Genomic DNA, 22,488 nt, shown 5'->3' on the forward strand with positions numbered 1-22,488 from the left:
CAACACCTCTAGAACCAGTAATAGAAGGCCTAAGGGTCCTGGGGACAGGCAACGTCAAGTCCACAAGGAAGCCTTAGGCCAAAGATATTTAAAGTAAGGCGGAAAAGCCTCCACTATGTGACAAGCTCAGACCGAAGCCATCAGGGGGGGAACGTTGGTCAGGAATCAAGAGTAGAGATCCAAAATCCGCAGCAAAAACCTGATGGAAATCATCATGAGGCACCTACTGAAGAGGAGAAAAGGAAAAATAATGTTCAGAAAGCACACCAAATTGAAACTTCATAGGATAATTCTGGCTATACCACCTCTTGAACAGAAATAAAAGGGCATATGAGGGGTAAGAAAAAAAAAAAGGATCAAAAAGGAAGTGTGGGAGCTAGCCAAAAAAAAAAAAAGACCTCTGCACGAAAATGGACAGATAAGAAACAAATCTCAATAATTAGTTTTTATAATTTTTGGCTTAGAAAAGCTTTTCATTTAGAGGCTGGCAGTCTGCATATGCCACACCCGTAGCAGAATTAAGGCGGTGTACTTACTAGCAAGTATTAAGAAAAAGTAGACATTTAACCATCCTCGGAGATGTACAAAAATCTTAGCATTGTTTGAACATTGGGTGGTTTTAACGTGGAGGTTTACATTTGCCATTGGCTATTGCTTTTCTCTCACAATTAAACAATAACTCAAAAAGCCTTTTCTTTGTAACCTACAGGGTTAGAAGAGAAACCTCAAATACTAGATTAATCTGAATCTCTTCTTTTCAAACAAGTACGAAAGTCTGATATCAGTTTCCATTGCTTACTAATACATCACAGAACACATCCAATGGGAGTCATTTGATAAACGTTCCATGAAACTTCACAAATAAGTCATCGTTTTAGTTGTGTCTCGGCGCAAATGGATTGCCTAAACAGCACTAATATCAGATCGTTTTCATTTCTTGAAGCTTGTAGGTTTTTTTTCTTTTCCAGAAGAGAGTATGCCACACGTTCAACGTGTCAAGCAGTAGTCTACTGAAGACAGCAACTCTTCAGGGGTTTAAAAGAAAAAAAGATTTTACAATGCAATGCCATGCTTAGGAAATAGTGTGGTTGATAATTCCGCCATAGTTTGGAAAAAGGTCCCAGGTATACTTTTAGTAGTTGGTTTGATACTTCAATTGTTTTCTAAAATAAAATAGGTTCGGATCAAAATCAGCGGAACAGTGCTGTTACTGAAGCCGGATATAAATACATGTATTTTAATACTTGCCATAAAAGCGCCAGTGTGTCATTCCTCTACTGCCCTGAGCCATGTATCCAGCTTTTTGTCTAGCAATGTAGTTGAAAAAGGAAGGGACATTTTCTGACTGTACCTGGCATTATGGCCAGCAGTGCATGTAGAATCTGGTTTAGGTGGGACGTTTTGGTGACCTTTAATATTCATTATAGCAGTCAGCAAACAGTGTGCCACTTCAATATAGGTGAGTAATTTATGTGGTTCCAAAAGATATTGCGCCAAAAATCAAAGACTGCACTGATATTGACAACATCTGTTTTCATCCCGCACTGTTGAGAAGGGTTGACTTTTGGAACAAATTAATCAAGGGCAAGGGAAAGCATGCTTTCTAGAAATTATTGTATTGTATTGTAAATGCATTTATATAGAGCTCTTACTACCCCAGACAAGGTATCAAAGCACGTTTTGGGCAAGTAGCATGCTACTGCGGAACCCATAAAGGATCAGTGTTGAATTAGTATAGTAAAAGAGTAAATTAATTTGAGCGGTGGGTATGTCAGTCTGTTATTTGGATTGAGAAGAATAGTGGAGGGATAGAAGCGGGAAAAGGTTTGCATTTATAAAACGCTTGCTACCCCTGATGAGATGCTGAAGCGCTTTTCAGTGAGTAGCATGCTACTCCGGACCAAAAAAAGAAGGATTAGTGGTAAATTCGTCTAGTAGTATACCTCCACTTGGGCCACTGAGTACATTAAAGAAGATTTGGCAGGAGCATTGACTGTTTGGACCTTTTTGTAGTAGTGTAGGTCGTTTAGGGTCTGGCGTGCACATTCTGAAGCAGTGGGCTGTCGGAACAGTGCCATTTTTAAGCCTATTTGCTTGATAGCAGACAAGCCTGTTTAGTGTCAGGTTTGGAACTTTGAACATTTGTGAAATCCGAAAGGTAAGCTAAAAGCTAAAAAAAAAAAAGAAAATCTTACCATTGCCGAAAGGCCGTATTAACATTCCAAAGGCATAGAAACTTATGCCCGGGCAAATATTGAGGTTGTAGCTAGGAATGAGCTACCCTAGCAATTACCTGTTGAAACGGTTACAATTCTATCGCTGAAACATTTAACTATCAGAGGTGCGACAACCGTGCCCTACATAAGCTACTTACAACATATTGGCAGTCGTTTGTGATACAAATTACCAAAAGGCAAAATGTTTAAACATTTTTCATGCCTTCAGCTGGCAAAAGTAAAGAAAAAAACAAATAACTACTTGTTACTTCTAGTGTGGTGAAATGCAAGAAAGAACAAGAAAAAGCTGAACCATCAAGAGGTGACAACTCCTACAGAGCAGGGAAATGGAATGTCCGATATATGGCATTTATCCACAACCATGACTTCAGTAAAGATGGAAGGTGATACGTGTTAACTAACCTACAGTTCATGCATCAGCGGAAACCTGAAGGCACAACATTGTGAGAACTTCCTGATGATAGTGAGAGAAGTCAAATCGGATGACATCTCCCATTTGTAAATGCCAATTGTGGTCCACCTTTACGCAAATTGAGAAAGAAGCTGGATCGGCCATACAGTAACAGAATTGAACACGTGGCGAACCTAGTACAGTGGCTGCCATGTGATCGAGTTACTCAGATTTCCTTTTGATCAAACCGGCCTGGGGACTGGAAAGAAAATATTACCATTTGTTTGTAGCTTGAAAAGCAGTAAAATCACATGCTCTGCAGACTACTGCCATCTAGCGTTGGGTTGCGGATCTGACAAGTTGTTTTTCTTTAAAGTCATTTTAGGTTTTGTGATCTCATGCACCTACCTTGGCCCACACAACACCAGGACAAAGACTACATCCGATTGTTTTTCCCCATCATTTTCAGTCAGTGAAAGTAGACAGATACAGTATCCTGTGGAATGTAAGTTGTAAATTGGCAACAAATTAAACCTGCTTGCTTCCAGGGAGGCGGCTGGGCGCATGTGCATCTACAGCACTACAAGCTGGCAGCAGATGATTACAGGTTAAGTAACGTTTTCGGTTTGTGGCATTTCTTGCTGTAGATACACATGTTGTGCCTTCTTGAAGCCGTTGCTACAGAGCAAAAAATGCAGATTCTTGAAACAACATTTGTGAGACTATTTATCTAATCCAAGGTCTCTTGTCCAGCAAAGGTTAGTTAACGTGTGTGGTCATGTAGCAGTTTCGCATATATCTGTTACTGGAATATTCCCAAAAAGGCAATTTTTTGTTGTGTGTAGGATGTTCCCTCGGCACTACATGTAGTGTAGGCTTAGCTCTAGCATAACACATCTATATGCACCTAACAATACATCTGGCAAGGCCACTTTTCGAAACAGCTCTGCCCGGCTGTGGTTTAGCAAAGTCATCAAACAGGTATTTTGCCTGTCAGATGGATTTTGCTCTATATGTAGACTACCTCGATGACTTCCTAATATCTGGCGGGTGTAATGCTTTTTCAGTCACTCAATATGTGTGGCAAGGGGTTTTGAAAATGAGCAACCTCATTGTGTGATTAACAGTGAACAGGTAAACCACCTTTGGGAGAAACTTTGGGTTATTTTGAAGGACCATCCCATCTCTGTGCACCTAGATGAAGGATTCCTGACTGTTAAGGCCTGTAACTCACAAGCTCTTCTGAGAAATGTTATGGCTACCAAGAAGGCAACCTTCCCAGACAATAATGGCTTTTCGCAGGAATGGAGAGGCTCAATGGGGGCCCCATCAGTCATCAATACCACGTTAAGATCACAGGCTACAGCAGGGGTTGTTTTGGGAGGAATATGCCTATTTTTGAAGAGAACTTGAACTGATACTGTAAGTGGGTTTATGTGCGCTCCTAAACAGCAATGGAAGGACCTTTTCCACTTGGCTGTGCAGCAGGTATGTGTGGTGAATATTTGCACCTCATTTAAGATCTGCATTTACTCCTTTAGAAGTTTAAGATAATCAAACTGGGGTGGATTGGTGTGCCACAAAAGAAGAACCCCTGTTCGAGGCCCGGGCATGTCCGAGGAAGTTCTAGAAGATATGGGGCAAGTGGTTGAATTTGCTGCCTTCTTATGGTTCATGTTGCCCTCCAAATGTAAAAGCACATGTTACCCTGTGTATGGCCATAAGGAGCTATGCTATCACTCCCTAGAGCCGGATTACGCTGTTTGTTGGACATGGCTATTGTATATTCATGCTGATATACGCTGGTTTTTGTTCTGTTTCTCATAAAATGCTTATAAAATTTGATTATAAAAAAAAAAGATAATCAAACTAAGACATCAGGAGCCAGATCACTAGATTTAGGTCTCTGAGATTCGGATGTCTGAGCTGGCACTGACATAGTGACTGGAAGTTTGGTCTCAGAGGAATTTTCTTGTGCTGATGGGATGGCATTTCCAGGAACATCCAAAGCCAGGGCCTCTACAGCCATAATTGAGTGATTAGAATTAAAGTCTGGGTTGTTTGCCTAATTTTTCTCACCAAGTATTGAGTTAGGGGAAGTGGAGGAAAAGCATAGGCAAAGGTCCCTGATCAATTCAAAAGTGCACTGCCTATGGACTGCGGTTGTAGGTACCAGGAGGCAAAGCTTTGGCACTTTGATTTTTCAACATTAGCAAACAAATTAACTGTGGGGATGCACAATCTTGACATGTATTTGAAACACTTGGGGATTCATCTCCCATTGACTTTTGATGCTTTTTGCTACTTAGCAGGAATGCAATCTCCTGGTAGATCTTGCACTAGTAACTGAACATGGTTATGAAAGGCCCAGTGCCTGATTTTTTTGTACTAGCGCTGACAGCTGTGGTCAATGCAGCCTGCTTTGTTTCTGGATGTAATTGATGGCACTCGACACTCGGGTCGTAGTGCGCTATATAAATAAATAAATAAAATAAATAAATAAAATAAATAAAACCATGTTGTCTTTAAGTGGAGCATCCTCCTCTATCGAAGGCTGTAAAACATCCTTGGTGAATTAGTTGGATTGAATGTCGGCTCCAGCTAACTGATATGGTAACTCTGTTGTTGCATCCATGTGGCAGGTGGTGGAGTTGTGCCTTCAGCCAATGAGGGTGGCATGTGTGGCAATGGTCACTTGTGGAAAAGGGTCACGAACCGGCTGCCCGAGTAACATTTTTTTTTAATGAGATAGCATTTCTTTTTTATTTTCAGCTCAAAAAAACATTAAAACCAAGAGACAGTAGACTACATTCAGCAGTGAGTTCATGCAAGGGATGCACGTTGTTAGACAGAAAAAAATGGATAAGTTCCTTCAACCATGCCCCATCTACAATCATATTTTGAAAGTTATTGACATGAAGTCCATGGGCTCCATATGTTCATGTATTGCCTCTCACAACCCTTCATACTTTCTGACGCAGTACAGTAATTCATACCATTTATCCACCCTTTGACTGGAGGGAATGCAGCCAGGCTCCAGTGGTGAGCTATGCCACGTTTAGCGACTAAAAAGTGAACTCCTCCCAGGGTCTGTGCAGACCCTGGGAGTTTGCAGTGCTGCGGTCTGCTGTGCAGAGCCTGGGTGTTTCGTTGAGGCCTAACCATCTAAGATACTTTCATGACCATTCTTATTGTTATGGGACAGGTCTGAAAAAGACTGCAGTTTTTAAAATGCCATCACCCTCTGCTGCTTAGGGTATCATTTTCCTTACACTGTTTAGCACAGCTCCCAGAAACGGTAGAATTTTGAGCGTTTGGAGATGTGACTTTTGGCGCACTGGCTGTGAACCCCACCTTGTAAAAGGGAGGCACTATCTTGAGTTTTGGTAGGCACTGCTGTTTGCTACTACTCTATCAGCCTATCGTCCAGATATGGAAAGAAAAGAATTCTGTAGCACTAGCAGCGCTAGTGTGCAACCCCTCCCTCCCCCCACTAAACACTTTGTGAACCTTCTTGTGGCTGTTACCCCAAAAGGGAGAACCTCGTACAGGTAGCATTGTTCCACTTACAATAAAACGTCAGTAGCGGTGATGCACTGGATGGATGCAATGTAAAAATAAGAATCCTTGAAGTACATGGCCGCCATAGAGCAGCAATGCGATGTCAAGCAGGGTAGTCGATTTGAAGGGCTCTGATACGATGTGGTGGTTAAGAGACATGAGGTCCCCGATAGGCTGCAGAGCTCTGTCCTTTTTGGGGAGGAGAAAGAACAGGGAATAGACCCATCTGGCCATACTTGTGTGGGGTAACTAACTCGAAGGCACCGTTACTGAGAAGAGCTTGTATTTCCTCTTGCAACAGCCGCAGATGGTCTTGATGCATTGCATGGAGAAGAGGTGGTATGTCTGATGGAGTTGTGTGGACCTTTAGCCAATACCACTGACTCGTAAACCCATTTGTCTTGATTATATCTCCCCCACTGGGAAAGGTATAACTGCAGTCTTCCTTAACAGGTGTTGTGCGACTGGCAGGAATGAGGGGTGAGTCACTGCTTGGACGTAGAGGCACCCCTGCTGGAGCCACCTTTGCTCTTGCCTGCCCCTTAACCATGATAATCACCTCTTCCACAGACTTTGGTTACAGGCCCTCTTGATCTTAACCTTCTCGAGCAAACTGTTGACCTGATGGTCAAATAGATGTTCCACTTCAAATGGGATGTCGGATGAGGAGGTGTTGTACCTCAGGTTTGAAGCCGGAGACCCCACGTCATGCATGAAGGCAGAGCATGATACGAGTGTTTGCCTTCCAGGAAGCAATCTGCGGCGTGAAGTGGATGTTGACAAAGGAAATTATCTTTTCTTCCGCTACTAGTTCTTGCCACCTCCTGCGGTACGCCACGGGCATGTGTTTAACAAACTGCTTATTTCCCCCCCATTGGTATCTGTCATAATGGGAGAGCAAAGCCAACTAAACTGACTATGTCTTTGAGAGTGATTGTCCATAAATGCACTTCCCCAAACAGCATCTATGTATTTTGCTCTTCTTATTTAAAGGAGGGTTGCCTGGGCACAGACATGCTTCCTGGCTGAATGTACAACCAACAAGTAGGGTTGAAATTGCCCTCTGTTGTAGGCAGTGTCATCTGGTGCCAGTTTGTACTTATTTCCACCCTTGGTTTGATAACTTGCCGTTGACAGGGTTGTTAAAGTTCTCTCCACTGTGTTTATTCATGCTCTTTTACATTGATACATCAAGCTCTTTAGCATTGGTACACACTGGATGCACCTTTTAGTTTTGGAGACAAATTTGCACGAGCTGCAGTTCAAAAGGATTGTAAATCCATTTTAAGCGCTTTGGCTCAGCCCACTTGTGCGTAGTTCTGTCCCTATTTTCCAGTTTCAAGCATGAGAAATCAGATTTATATCTGTTGTATATTATCTAGGAAACTACTGTTAAAGGACATATGACGTAAAAAACCTTGTAGGAATTGCACTAATTTAGCTCAAGTCATATCTTCTTTAACAGTAGTTTCCTAGATAATATACAACAGACAAGATTTCAAGTCAAGAGCATTCCAAAATGTAACTGTCATATTTGTGTTGAAACATAGTGCAAGTTTGTGTCAGGCCCAATTTGATGCTATTGTTACTCCCAAGTATGCAAACTCCTTAATCCTCTTGAACTGATGAACTGCCAGGTTGACAGGTTTATTCTTTATTTTGTCTACTTCCTCAGCTAGGAATTAAGCTTTTTACAAATTCCATCGCCTTGAGTTTATTTTATAGGCTGTTATTCTGGAATAATGTCTGTATTGATTTATCACACTTGCAGACTTTCATATGTAGCTTCCACTATGAACTGTAGCCAAACACATACATGATTAACACGACGGGTTCTAAATCGCACCATTTATCTTTGTGACCAGTTTGACAATTGCTGAAGAATGGCAAACACGTTCCTCGCATATCATTATGGCATCATGTATTGTGATGCAAAGGCTATGAGGCACACTTTGAGAATGTGTGATCCACCACGCAGAGGAGGGTTAGAACTAGTTGGGGGAACAAAACTTTGGACGAGCCGTCTTGACACATTTTATCGGACGGATCACTTTAGGGATGTTTATCTTCAGAGCACCTAATACAGTCTAGTGCATTATACCTAGTCTCTGGTCCAAATTAATGTGGCACTGATGTGCTGCAATGTACTGAGATTGGTTAAAAACAAAAATCTTTAAACCGGTTTCTTTATCTTTGAAGAATATTGACTTCTAATGATTGACTTGGTCTTATTCCTTTCTTATCTTTGCTTCATGCCCATTTTGGTTTATGGACATTTCACTATGCGATGCTAGAATGTTTTTTTTTTTGTTGAAGGCTTAGTGCTTGCTTTTACATTTGTATTCACCTGCCCTAGATTAACATCTAATATGTTTGACCGATTTCCACATCAAGATGGTTCTCCTTAAAGGTTAGATATAACTTTCTCCCCACTCATCACAAAGCCAATAATGGTGGTAAGATGAATTTAATTCCGTGTTGGCTTGGCAGAGGTTTATCAACGTATTCAGGTCTTTGTTGTTTCTGGTTGCTTCTGAAATATTACACTTCTTGAGAGACCTCTTCTGAATGTGGATGCTTCTTCATTCAACCAGTACCAATAAATGTTTAGGTATGATCCTACATTTTCAGAAATTGAGCTCCATCTTCATCACATTGCAAAACTTTTAAATAACTAGATCATGCAGTCCTAAACACTGGAAGGTATCCACCACATGGGTGAACAGTCAGTAGCTGAGATACAATTGTATCTCGTAAATAATGATTTATGTCTCTTTGAAATTATTTTATTGTGATGTCGGAAGAGAGACAGCTCACTTTGTGGCAGAAATTGAGGTACACTGTACTCTTCCCCTTCTTTCTTGGGTGAGAATAATTCAGTGTAAGAGATTATATCTAAAAGAATACTAATGTTCTCCAAATCTTTCTCAAAGTGGATTTTATCAATGGCGAGGCAAATCTATAGATTTTTAGAATCAACTTTTTACTTTGCAATAATGCTAATTTTTGGCATACATTATTCTTGAGTTAATAACTGCCATAATCAATAGCAGATATTTGTGCAGATCAGTTGTAGACCATCTGACTGGCTGCCCAGCAAGTTTTTTGTTACAGCAATATAATAAAGCGCGACTAATTCTGCAAAAATAAGTCATTTGCTTTTTTGCTTTTACAGTACTTTCCATTAGTGAACCTCCAATGTCGACTGCATCCTACCCTTCTGTCAGTGCATCACAAACTGCCTCAGCTCAGTTTCTGCGTCACTGTAGCAGAACCCATGCTAACATCGCCAAAATTACCAGGGAGGTAATTTTTCCATATTCTGGTTTGACGTTCTTTTTGCTTCTCAAACTGTCGGTACCCTGAATACTTATTCTCAGACTGTGAGAGGATCAAAGCAAATGTCAGATTAGAACTCCAGAAAATAGATTGTAATAGGTTATGCAGAACCTTATCAACCACCAATACGTGAAGCATCCAGCATTTTATGCTTACAAAATAGGTGGTGAGGCAGTCCAAAAAGTCACATTAAAATATCAACAATGAGTAAATGCTTTAGCAAAGCATTCAATAGTAACTTAACTCTGGTGGAATGAGCATGAAGCCTTGGGAGATGTTAAACCCCTCTGTCAAGGTGTTGGCGATACACAACACAATCTACATGGAACCAAGCATTTGCAATGCAATAGGTCTCGCATTTGTGAGTGCTTAAGCTCTTGGCATGGTAAATGAGAATGTTTTTTATTTATATGTTTTGATAATTAACACATAAATAAAAGGCATTGTCAAGTACAATGCCAATAGATCAAACTCTTGTAAATGTGAGACCTATTAGAAGAAGGGGCCACCACTGTCCCGGGCTGCTTGGAAAGTGAAAGCCCACATGGCAAACTAAATGTGGCAGGAAGGCATGACGTGCCTGCAGTAGGAGAAACTATTTAAAGAGAATAGTGCTTACAGACTAAAAAAGACTTGCCGTGTAACAACCGAAGTAAAAGGTCCATTCCTCACGGGAGGTTACGAATGAAGACAAGGCGGTACTAAGGAGGGACTAACAAGCCTATTAATAAATCAAAAGCCAGCATTTACGAAGGAGAATGACAAGCCAATGACAAAATGGGAGGAGAGAGGGCGGGGCTTCAATTACATACTCCAATACAGCATAGCTTGCAGAGCAGCGCATGCGCTGACCAGGCTCGACCTAAACAGGACTCTTTGCCACTCTGTTCCTTGGTGTAAGACCATTATAGGTGAAAAAGAAAGTTTTGGAAATTCAGTGAATCGCTCCACATAAAATGTAAAGTGTCCTGAAGACTTCCAGGTTGCACAGAGTTTTATCAGCAGAAGACAAATGTGGTATGAGTAGAAGATCAGGAGAATTGCTTCTCCGTTTAGATGAAATACTGAGAAAACCTTCAGAATAAAACATGATTATTTCCAGAACAAATTTACCTTTCTATAAACAAATACAGATCATTTAAAGACAGCATTTGAAGAGCTACAATCCTTGACGTGTAGCCCCCTAGAAGACCATTTTCCATACCAGGATGTTAGTGTCACAAATCTTCATCTGTGCAAATGGTTTCTGCATTAAAGAGAAAAGGACTAAGGCCCGACTGCAAAGCAAGTAGTAAAGGCCCCTATGGGTGGAATCCTTTCCTGCTCACAAGGAAAAAGCCAATTCGAGCAACTGGTGATTAACATCAGTCACATAAAATATTTACGTTAGAAAATCTCCACGTCTTGATGATGGACTAGAGAATCAAATGGTTATCCGACATTTAAAAGAGTATGGTAAAACATGTTCAATGCTGCCTGAACGTACATGCTTTTGCCTGGCTATCTGGCAGACACATCCTTGAAAAACTTACTATCACAGTGGAATGAGACCATGTGCTTTCTTACTTGTTAAAATAAAACAGGACTTCTGCATTGTCCATCACATTGGAGCTAACGTTTTCCTGGATAAGCAGAAGGAAATCTTTAGTCGCATAAAATGTTTTTAAGTCCAGGACATTTATACGGAGTACATGTTTTAAGCCCTCACACAGACATTTAAATGTTTTACGTGAGTTCAAAACCATATTGAGAGGTAAAGGTTATCAACCAAAGCAAATATACGGGTGGATGGAAGGGTAGGCCTTTGAAATGACTGGGTTCCAGGAAACACCAGTATTCAAATTCTCTAAAAGATTATCAACTTCTCCCCCTGCAACTCCTGCAGGTAGTACCGATGAAGAGCAAGTTGGTGCCATAAGGCTCTCATTTGCAGAGGAGCCATTGGAAATAAATTGATACATGAAGCTAAGAGACCTAACAGCTTAGTGAAGTTTGGGAAGGTACAAAGGGTACAACGCCATACCTTGACTCCATTAAACATAATGTAGCAAAGTTCTCAACAGCTCGTTGAGGTTATGATAAAATAAAATATGTTGGAGATGAAAAGTACTCAAAATGATACACCCTCGTACTGCAAAGCACTTTTTTAACAACCATAGGAAGTATACAAAGAATCAGATAAGGTGTATTGAGTCCTTTGATAGGCTGGTAACTTAGGGAAATTGTACCACATAAGGAGAATAATACAAGATACGGATATGGGCACCAGTTTGACTCCTTCCAAGGTCTGTAAATACATTATATTAAATTGGGTAGCAGTAACATCTATTGTTTACATGGCTTTGAAACAGTAGACATACAGGATGAAAAGCTACATAAAAACAAAATTATTACCGAGTTCACTCTCCCTCGACAACAATTAGGTTCTTTCAGCATCAGAACTATCTGCTCTTGTAGTTTTGCATCCATGCACCGAATCTGCCCTTATTGCAGCCACGGACTGCATTCGGTTGCAGGTAGACCAAGGGGGCTGGCTCGGCTGTGTTGATTCTACTCTATTTATCGGCAGCCTTCGACACCGTCCCACATCACGCATGGTCCAACGTTTGTGGGAAGTTGGGGTCACGGGAAAAGCCCTGCAGTTTCTCCATACCTTTCTAACAGATAGAATGCATACAGTCAGTTACGGAGGCTTCAGAATAAAAGCTTTTGCTCTCCCATGTGGGGTCCCTTAGGGCTCTTCGCTTAGCCCTACTCTTTGTGACCCCTCTGGCCGAACTGGTGAGATCCTACGGATTTCAGGTGCTCACCTATGCAGACGACACCCAAATGATTGTTTCCATCACCAACAACCTGCATTTAGTCCCAGAGAAGTTTAATCATGGCACCGCTCACCCACGTCGCCCGACTGCATGACCTCAACATCATCTCCTACACCGACAACACCTAGCTGATCCTATCCCTCACCAATGACCCCCTCACCGCCAAGACCAACTTCCACGAAGGAATGAAAGCCGTTGCTGAGTGGATGAAGAACAGCAGTCTGAAGCTAAACTCGGACAAGACACAAGTCCTCATCCTCGGCTCCACCCCCTCGGCCTGGGACGACTCCTGGTGGCCGACCGCACTGGGAACAGCACCTACACCCATCGACCACACACGCAAACTGGGGTTCATCCTCGACTCTACTCCCTCCATGACAAAGCAGGTCAACGCCGTCTCGTCCTCCTGCTTCAACATCCTTCGCATTCTCCGCAAGATCTACAGGTGGATCCCCACTGAAACGAGAAGGACGGTCACCCAGGCCCTCGTCAGCAGCAGGTTGGACTACGGAAACGCCCTCTGCGCAGGAGCCTCGGCCAAACTCCTGAAACTACTACAACGCATTCAGAACGCCTCGGCATATCTGATCCTCGACATCCCTCGCCGCAGTCACATTACACCCCACCTGAGAGACCTGCACTGGCTCCCCGTCAACAAGAGGATCACCTTCAAGCTCCTCATCCACGCACACAACACCGGACCAGCATACCTCAACAGACGACTCGCCTTCTACACCCCCAACCGCCAGCTCCACTCCGCCGACCTCGCCCTTGTCACCGTCCCCTGCATCCGAAGAGCGACCTCCGGCAGCAGATCGTTCTCCCACCCCGCCGCCAAGACCTGGAACACCCTCCCGTTCCTCCTACAGCAGACCCAGGACCTGCTAATCTTCAAAAGACTACTCAAGACCTGGCTATTCGAGCAGTAGCAGCCACCCCCCCCCCCCCAGGGTCTTGCGACCCCCAAGGGTGAATAGTGCGCTTTACAAATGTTCTGATTGATTGATGGATTAATCTTTGTATGTCAAACCTCATTCATTGGATGAAAGGCAATTCTCTAAAGATCAACAGAGACAAGACCGAAGTACTAGTTTTTGGACCGCAGAACTCTATCTGGTCCAATGCCTGGTGGCCTACAGAATGCGGGACTCTTCCAGCCCCGGTAAAAACAGCTAAAAATCTGGGGGTAATTATTGATGAGGGCCTGACCTTTGATGCCCAAGTCAATCGTACAATTGGTACATGTTTCTATATTTTAAGAACCCTCAGAAAGGCACTTCCACTTATTCCCTCGGAACTACATCGGCCCAGTATCATCGCACTGATTACCTCTCGTCTTAATTACTGCAACGCCCTACACCTCAATATCACTGCAACATCTCTGAATAAGCTCCAGGTGATACAGAATGCAACAGCAAGACTGATTTTAAATATTCCCAAACATCAGTCTGCCAGAGAAGGGATTCCTACCTTACTCTGGCTCCCCATCAGGGAGCGTATTTCATTCAAGGTCTTAAGCACAGTATATGCGGCCATGGATAGCAAAGTCTCGCCCAAACTCAAATTCTTGTTTCAATGGTATACGCAAGGGAGGACTCTGAGATCATCCACACAGAAAAAAACTGGTCTCGCCTAGATTCTGCAGATCCAGATGGGGCAGTCGCTCGTTTTCTGCCAAACTCTGGAACTCACTCCCCCCTGCCATTGGCAACGCACGCTCTTTTTCGGCTTTCAGGAAACTCATGAAAATATGTATTTTCCCCTCTTAATAAGCTGTTGCGCTTTTTTGCCCTTGCTTTTGTCAACTTAGCGCCTTGACACCTTCGGGTATAGATCGCTTTACAAATACTATCCTATCCTTTCCTATGATCACCAAGCTGACTGTTATACAATACTTAAGTAAGTTTATTTATTTTTGTGGTAGCTGCAACAGATGAAGTCAAAGTGCCAAGAAAAGTGAATCTTTAGTATCTATTTGGGATACTGAATCCTTATCGGTCTTCTAGCAGAAGGGCTTAACAGGTAAAGCTAATGAAAAAGCTGAATTTCTGATGCGTACTGTTTGAATCCTCGACTCTTTAATATGTCATCTTTTAATTTGTGCATTCTGTAATTTCAATGTAGGTTTTGAAAAGTATTACACAAGGTGTTGGAACCCACAACTAAAACCGTAGGTTTCTCAATTATAAAAGTTAAGTATATTATCTTTACTGGCTTGTTTCTATATCATTATCAATATTAGAAATCCAGCAAGATAGACAGCTTGTCCACTTGAAAACCCAAATGTAGCTGCTAATCATAAGTTAATGCAGGAAAACCTGTTCCAAGGTTATACAGTGGACACAAATATGAGTTGGGCAAGAAATAATGCTCCGCCAGAAATGCTCACTTCTTCCGGAGGTACTTATCACCAAAAAGAGGCGTGATACAAGCAGCAGTTAAACTAATTCCGGTTATGAATTATAACGATTAACTGTTTCCAGGCCAGTGGTGATATACAATTTCCTCCAGATGCCCTATTGCTGGCTTGGATTAGCAGGTAGTTTAATAAAGGATGTCACTAAGAACTAGAACACTTTGAAACCACTTTCACTAATAGGTCACATATCAAAAACAGATGTACAGCATTTCAAAACCTAAATAAATATTGAAGATTCTTCATCCATAACCATTAAAATGTAATCTAGGTAATAAAACAGATGGGCACAATAATTCATAATGTATTACCACATCAACACACAGATGAAAGGCTGGTGTTAATTCTCACGCATTACAAAACATACAGTTGCATTACAAAACAATGTATTATACATTCACTTTGATCAAATGCAAATTACAAAAATGTGACACTCGGGTGGGACAAATTAGGCCAGCAGATGACAAAGCCCATAGTTTTTAAATTGCAGTTAATTTTGCTACAAGGCCCCATTTGACACCGAGTGAGTGGAAATTTGACTATTTTAGAAAGCTGGTTGCATACTGGCTAACCAAGGCACAAAGGCATTTCTCCCACCCATTGTGACATACAGTAAAACTCAAAAATCTTTAAAGTTTGTTTGGTCTTTCTTAGCAGCCAATTTAACTTTATGTAGAACATTTTCAGGTGACACATGCACAGAGTGACTTGAGAATATGGAAAAATAACACAAAAATAGATTAAGAACGAACAAACAAACCTTATTTTGGGAGGAATGGCATTTCTAACTGCCTTCTTAAACAAAAGTACAGGTTGGTCAAAAGCAGATGCACACTTATTGTTAACTCACTTGCTTGCCAATTCACCCCCTGGTGGGAGATTTGGGATGCTCTCAGTTGCTAACGTACGCATCACATGGACTAAGTCTGGCACGCCTTCTTCGCCCTGCTTCTTTATGATCTCTGGGAATCAGAAGTACTTTTTTTGTAAGTGTTGTCCAAAATGTAACTTAAAAAGATTGAAACAGTTTTATGTAAGGCAGTTAAACAAACTTTTTTTATACCAAACCTGGCCTGGTACAGCTTATAGTGTCAAACTGTTGCAGAACAAAATTCAGCTGAAATGTTCACAATTAAATGGGATTGTACTTTTGTTAAGTAGGTCTCAACAATACCTAGAAGAACATGTTTTAAAATCATGCTGAATAATATAAGAAAAAGTTGAATTGTCAACAATTCAGTTTCTATTTTCTCAGCCTTTTCATGTAAACGTTCAGCGTGCTCATACAACGTCATTTCATTCAACATATAATTAGCATCCTGGTCAAATTAAAGTGCAAACATAGAAATATAAAAAGAAGATTAGATTGCCACAAGAAATTAAACAATATATTTCAATCAAAAGTGCTTCATTAATGGTTTATTGATCAAATTGATTAACACAATTACGTTCAACAGGCTTTAAATTGAACAAAAACAAAACACATTTTACATGCACATTAGCTAAAAATTGCATCTTACACCAAACCCCATATGCTGCATATGGTCCTTAAAGTTCCCTTCAAAAAACCCTGCGCCTGACAATCTTTATTCCACATATTTTGACAACAAATTTCAAATCGAGGGCTGAGCTGATGCCGCAAGTGGGACTCCTCCATCCCTTCCTGCAGGCTCATGTTGGATTTCCAACCTCTGCAGTAGAGTGGGCGTGTTGACAGGTACACTTCCACATCCAAAAGATGAACACTGCTTTGCAGTACTTGTTCCAAAATTCGAGGCACAGCCTCCTGTAGCAGAAAACGCATCCCCCTTCAAAGGAACTGGTGGATCCTAGACACACTGAAGAGAAGGGGTTTACCAGTTAGGTGCTATTCTGCCTTTTTTGCTGCATATATTTAGGATGTAAGAGTCTTGAGGATTATTAATGTTCAGTGTGCTTAGGCATTCTCTCTCACCTAAGAATGGGCATGCTTGGCTTTACTATAAAGTCTCTCAATACGAAGGTAAAAACTGCAGTGTAAAAGAGAATGGCGCATTTGACAAAATGCACCACAATACACAATGCAACAAATTCATATAGGCAGAACAAGGAGAATTGGTTAGAGTTGAGGAGAATGATTCTCCTGGTGGGTTAAATGTATAGATCTAGCGCCTCATTTGTTCCCTAAAGAGGCACTAGAGAGAGGCAGGAAATAAAAGAAAATGAAAGATGAAACCTCCTTTCCTTTCATCCACAGTGGCTTCCTTAGTAATCTCCAGCCGCCCTTCCTTCCTCATCACGGACTTCACTTGGGACAACATGATCAGAGCATAGCAGCCTATATTTTGTAATGCACTCCCCTCTTACACTAAGCACTTCATGCTGCAATCAACAAGTTTTAAAATTTGGATTAGACTAAGCTCATATGGAAGGTAGATCATTTGAGGGCTACTTCAGCAGGATATCCCCTTGCTTTTGAGATGCTGCCCTTTATGCAGAAACGCACATATCTGTAAATGGTTCACATCTGCATTGATTGGCCTTTCTATGAAATCATTCAAAGGCCTTTCTTCCAAACTTCTTTTCCCTGCTTCTTCGAGGAGGGCGCATTAGGAGATTGGGAGAGTGCCTCAATATCAGTTTGGTCTGTCCATAGGTATTATGCCAACAATCCCCCCTGCTTCTTGGGTAGCCCCAAACTGGATCCTGCCCCGTTTCTCTCCCTCTCAGACCTTTTATTCTACCAATTATGGCTTTGATGTGAAGGTGCTGTGGTCTGAAGTTAAGACTGAGTCTGGTAGTTGGTTACCTTTCTCTACACAAGCATCCGGTCACAGCTCAACAAGAAACTGTTACTATCACTATCCGGACTCTTAAATGTTGAATACCGAACTCCTTTGAGTTAACTGGATGAGAGTTCAGCAGTTCCTCCAGGATGTTTGTTTTCCATTCAATTTTTACTGAAGTGTTTATATAGAAGCTGTTGGAACTGGCCCTTCTTGCAGGGTCATCCTCAAATTGTTTGCTTCTTCCTCCCTTATTTTTCCTGACCCGTGGCTGTTGGCAATAGGACACTGCGCACTTTACCACTGCTGATCAGTGCTTAAGTGCATATGCTCTCTGTGTAAATTGTTATTGTGATTGGATATACACGATTGCATATTTGTATCACCATGAAGTCCCTAGTAAAGTGCACTGGGTGTGCCTGGGCTGGTGATGACAAATGCTACTAGTGGGCCTGCAGCACTGATTGAGTAGCCCTAAAATGGTGTCTCAGGTCTGCCACCGCAGTGCCTGTGTGCAGTCTGAACTGCCATGTCCTCCTGGTCAGTGTCCCCACTGACCAGGCCTAACCCATCCCTTTCTGTGCACATTGGTCACCCTTATGGAAGGCCCAAGGTACCCCCCAGGGCAGGGTGCAGTGTATGTGAAAGGTAGAGCATGTACTGGTGCAGGTAACATGCTCTGGTAGTGAATGGCAGCCATTTTCGTTTTTCACTATTGTAAGGCTATCTTGCTCCATAGATTAACATGGGGGATGTTGGCTACAGTGGCTACCAGCATTTCTTCTCATAGGAACAAGATAGGACATAAGAGTTTAGTACCCTTGAACTCAGAATTTAATAACACATCTTTTAGGAAAGGTTGTTTTTAAATCCTGTGTTTGAGAACAGCACTTTTAGAAAGTTGCTGTTCTTTTGTCTGACCCTTCTGTGTGCCTTGGCCTGTTTGTGTATTGACTGTCTGGTTTGAGAGTGACAGGGGGTGGGGATTCCCCAGGAGGCTGGCTGAGTCAGCCCTAGGCTGAATGACTGCATCTGCAACTTGAGTGGTGGGAGGAGATAGCACCTGGGCCTGAATAGGGCTGTGCCTGCCTTTCACAATGCTGGCCCCACCTCCTGCTGGGCGGCTGATGACCCTGCCCCTCACTCTGAAAGGAAAGGAGAAGCCAGGTAAACAAAGTGCTCAAGCAACACCCAGAACTGGTTCAGACCGGGCTCAGGGCCCACTTGCACAAAGAGAACAAAGACGTTTAGGGGTATAAGTACAGGACCCCTGACAACAGAAAATTAGATCATCCTGGAAACTGAAGAAGGAAGACTCTCCTGCTGTTGCTCTGCTGGACTGACCTGTTGCTTTGCTGCCAAGGAGAGGGGAAGGACTTTGCTGTTGTGCTGTGTCCCCTGTCTTGAATGAATCTCCAAGGGCCTGAGAAGAGCTGGCTCCCTGTTCTGAAGTCCCAGGAACAAAAGGACTTCACCCTCAACTTCCCTGAACTCTTCTGAGAGAGTTCTGTCCTTCCTAGAGTGCTTGATCCAGTTGTGGGGCCTCTGGAAGTTGTACCTGTGCTGGGAAGCTTGAAACTAAGCTTGAGAGACTTTTGCAATTGAAAAGTTATCGCATCGCTCGCTGCGGAGCGCATCCCCGAAAGTGCGAGGAAATTCCCGCAGCTACGAAGGCCGAGATCGTCGCAGCGCCTGTTGCCGCTGCCAGAGCCGTCGCATCCTTCGTTTGCGGGATGCACCAGATCGGTGCGGGAAAGTCTAACATCGCTGCGAGTGTCGTCGCAGAGCCTGTCGTCGCTGGGTGAGATCGCCGCACCGCTTGCTTGCGGACCGCATCACGTCGCTGCGAGTGTCATCGCAGAAACCATCGCGTCGAGGAGCTGCAAGAGAGAAGATCACCGCTGTTCCGCGCAAAGTCGCCCCGGAGATCGTCGCAACTCCAAAGATCGTCGCGTCGTGCCTTTTGCGAGAACAAACTTCCTACGGAACCTCCGCACCAGAATCCATACAAGTGGCCTTCCTCCCCATACAGACCGGATTCATCGCAACACGCCCGCTGCTGCAGCGGGGCTGTCGCAAACGCCTCCCCAGGGTCTCAGGAGCAACGCATCGCTTGTTTTCCACCGCACCAGCTTCTGCTTTTGGAACTTTGTCGCAACTAAAAGGTACGGTGAGTAAACATGACCCAACTGTGAACTTTTCACGCATCTGTGGATTATTTTATCGCAACCTGAAGATTTTTTATCGCAAACCTTCAAGAACTCTTTTGAAACCATATTCTTGAACTGTGTATGTTGGATTTTTGTCGTTTTGGTCTTGTGTAGTTTAGATTAAATACCTTTATTTTTCTAAACTGTTGTGGAGTCAGTTTGTGGTGTTTTCACTGTGTTACTGTGAGTGTTGGTACAAATACTTTACACATTGCCTCTGGTTAGCCTAGACTGCTCGTGCCAAGCTACCTAGAGGGTGAGCAGGGGTTATCCCAGAGGGTTTCCTCCTTACCCTGACTAGAAGCAAGGGTCCCTATTTGGACAGTGGTACCTACCCCTGCCAACTAGAGACCCCCAGTTCTAACAGAAGCAAATACGATATATGCTATGAATCTGAAAAGCACTGTTTTACAGGAAAAAGGGGATTAATAGGGCTGCCACTTGAGGTAAGAGTTGGCTGTGTTCTAGAGGCCCAGTACGCTTCTATGCACTTAACTTATCTTGAAAATGCACAGATGATGCAGCCCATTCTCACACTTTGACTGGACAATAGGACAAAGCCTAAGCATATTTGAAGCTACTCTCACATACGGCACTCACCCAAGTTAGATCCAGGCATCAGGTCAAGTGAAGAATCTATCCTCACCCTTACTGAAATCCGAGAGCTTCTGGCTCAACACCACCACATTCCAACTAAGGAGTGTTGTGGAATGGACTGACTGCAATATATAAACCTTAACAAAGAAAGGAGAAAAACACACTCTTGATGTAATACTTTTAGGTTTCAAAATCAGCCTGTCCTTCTCCTCACTTGTTTGCTGCGCTTTTCTGCTAAGGTTTTATCCAAATACCCTGAGCACAGTGCTAGCCAGAATACCTAGAGGTCTACAGGGTCAGTGGCTGCACAAGCCTGGGACATGGTGCAAATTTAAATAGGTAAGGCAAATAAGTGGCATCATAATCGGCTGCTGATACTGCGGACTGTGAAGAGGAGAGCTGAACAGAGACAATGCTTAGGATAGAGTCTGAAACTCTTGAACCTTTGGTGGCTTGTAGGCAAGAAGTCTGGAGAGATGAAAGCAGAAATGTATAAGGATATGGGAGAAAGGATTATAAGTAGGGAAGTGCTTGAATGTTTAAAGCCACAAACAGAAACAAATTTGAAAATGGAACTCATTTTTTCCAGGAATGATGTTCCATCTTCGGCCATACTGGTTTCTAGATGGAACTCACAACAGTTCATTATTAGGTTTAGGAAACAACCCTCTGAATAGGGAGCCATCTATAGCACACAATAGGAGATGTATAATTCTTTCTGCTATGCACATCCCATGCCAGCCTGTCAGAAAGGATAATAATCTGGTCACTTGTTTAAAACTGCCACGCTCTACAGCTCTTATAGAGAAAGCCAGGAAGGCAGCATGCAGACTAATGTAACTGTGAACTGAAACAACTGGTCAAATCAGTTCTTCAAGTCACATAATGCAGTCTTAAGGTCACACACTAAGATTCCCTGCATTCCTAAAATCAAGAAGAAAAGCTTGAGTTCTGGGAATTCTTAAAAATATCAAATCATTTTCCTAGAGTCATGTTCTACAGGCCCCAGGAAACATGGGGTTCATTTTATGTTAAGTATTTCCAGCGATCTGCTGTACTCCTACAGACTCCCCGCCACATCACTTCAATATGCTGCTGGTGTCCCTGAACAGAATGGGGCACAAGCATGCATCAAAACATATTTATATATGCCCACAAAGGGCATTATGGGGTGCTCCTTCCTGAGGCAGTGAATAATAAATGAGTTGCTCCAGCCCCTTATTTATTATATATTTTTTTTTGCTGTGAGGGACCTGATCCCATTTGTGACACCCACGTTTTTTTTTGTTGAGGGTCGCAGAGAGGGTCCCCAGGGCACTCACCGGCACCCATTGCAGGTGCTGACATGAGCTAGACACTTTTTGATTTTGTGGGTGCCCTGGTGAAAATGTTTACTTCACTCTGGATGGTGCCCCATGGCCTACAAATGACTCAGGTGGTCATGCCTTTACACTTTTGGGCCTAGGGGGTGGTTTGTCTCTGGGACTTAGCCCCAACCAGGCCTACTGGGGCAGAATATCCCTACTATTCCACTGATATGGTTTTTATTCTTTTTGTATGCCAGGGGACCGAGTCTCCAAGTTCTAAAATGGCTCCTGCCATATCTTTGTTAATGTGGTGGCAGCCAATCACATCTAATCTGTCATGTCCACGGATCCGCCGTAACCTCATATATACATACTCAAAAACGACTGAACAGATTAACACCAAACAGTACAAAAAGTAAGCTTTCTGGGCCAAGATCTAGCTTTCTACCAAATTAGGTGTAATTCCTTTAAGCCATGTTTGCTGTATCGCTGTTGAATGTTCTTATGGAAAATTGCATGGGGGAAACGAGTTTTGATATCTCATCCCCAGTTTTATCAACACCCGCTCAACAGATCATCCCGAAACTTTACAGAAAGGAACTGCGGTGGATGAACTTTTGTTATGGAAGGTTTCATAAAGATTTGTGAACTAAGCGCTAAAGTTGTAAGAAAAACAAAAAAAATGCTTTTCCATGCTTTTCCTATGGTAACGGTGTATATGTATATATGTAATAATTAATGCTATAAAAAGCCAGTACCTTCACCAATTCCAGTATCTGAACAAGAGTCCTCTTGTGTTACCTTCCACCAAAGCAATAGCAAGGGAACTTTACTTCCTTTACA

The 22,488-nt window shown here is 42.6% G+C and overlaps 1 protein-coding gene across 2 annotated transcripts in view; it reads right to left on the reverse strand.

Moving 5' to 3' along the window:
- The window catches only part of PPM1A (protein phosphatase, Mg2+/Mn2+ dependent 1A), a 439,034-nt gene that overhangs the window by 89,704 nt on the left and 326,842 nt on the right, over nt 1-22,488 (reverse strand). The window contains exon 4 of one of the 2 annotated variants that reach the window (XM_078660344.1): nt 15,617-15,728. The exons of the other annotated variant lie outside the window; for it this stretch is intronic. Within the exon in view, the coding sequence (XP_078516470.1) occupies nt 15,617-15,728 (112 nt within the window). The remainder of the gene's footprint in view (nt 1-15,616; nt 15,729-22,488) is intronic. 2 annotated transcript variants of the gene reach the window in all.

This window comes from Lissotriton helveticus, chromosome 9 (assembly GCF_964261635.1).
Source record: "Lissotriton helveticus chromosome 9, aLisHel1.1, whole genome shotgun sequence".
Classification (NCBI taxonomy): domain Eukaryota; kingdom Metazoa; phylum Chordata; class Amphibia; order Caudata; family Salamandridae; genus Lissotriton; species Lissotriton helveticus.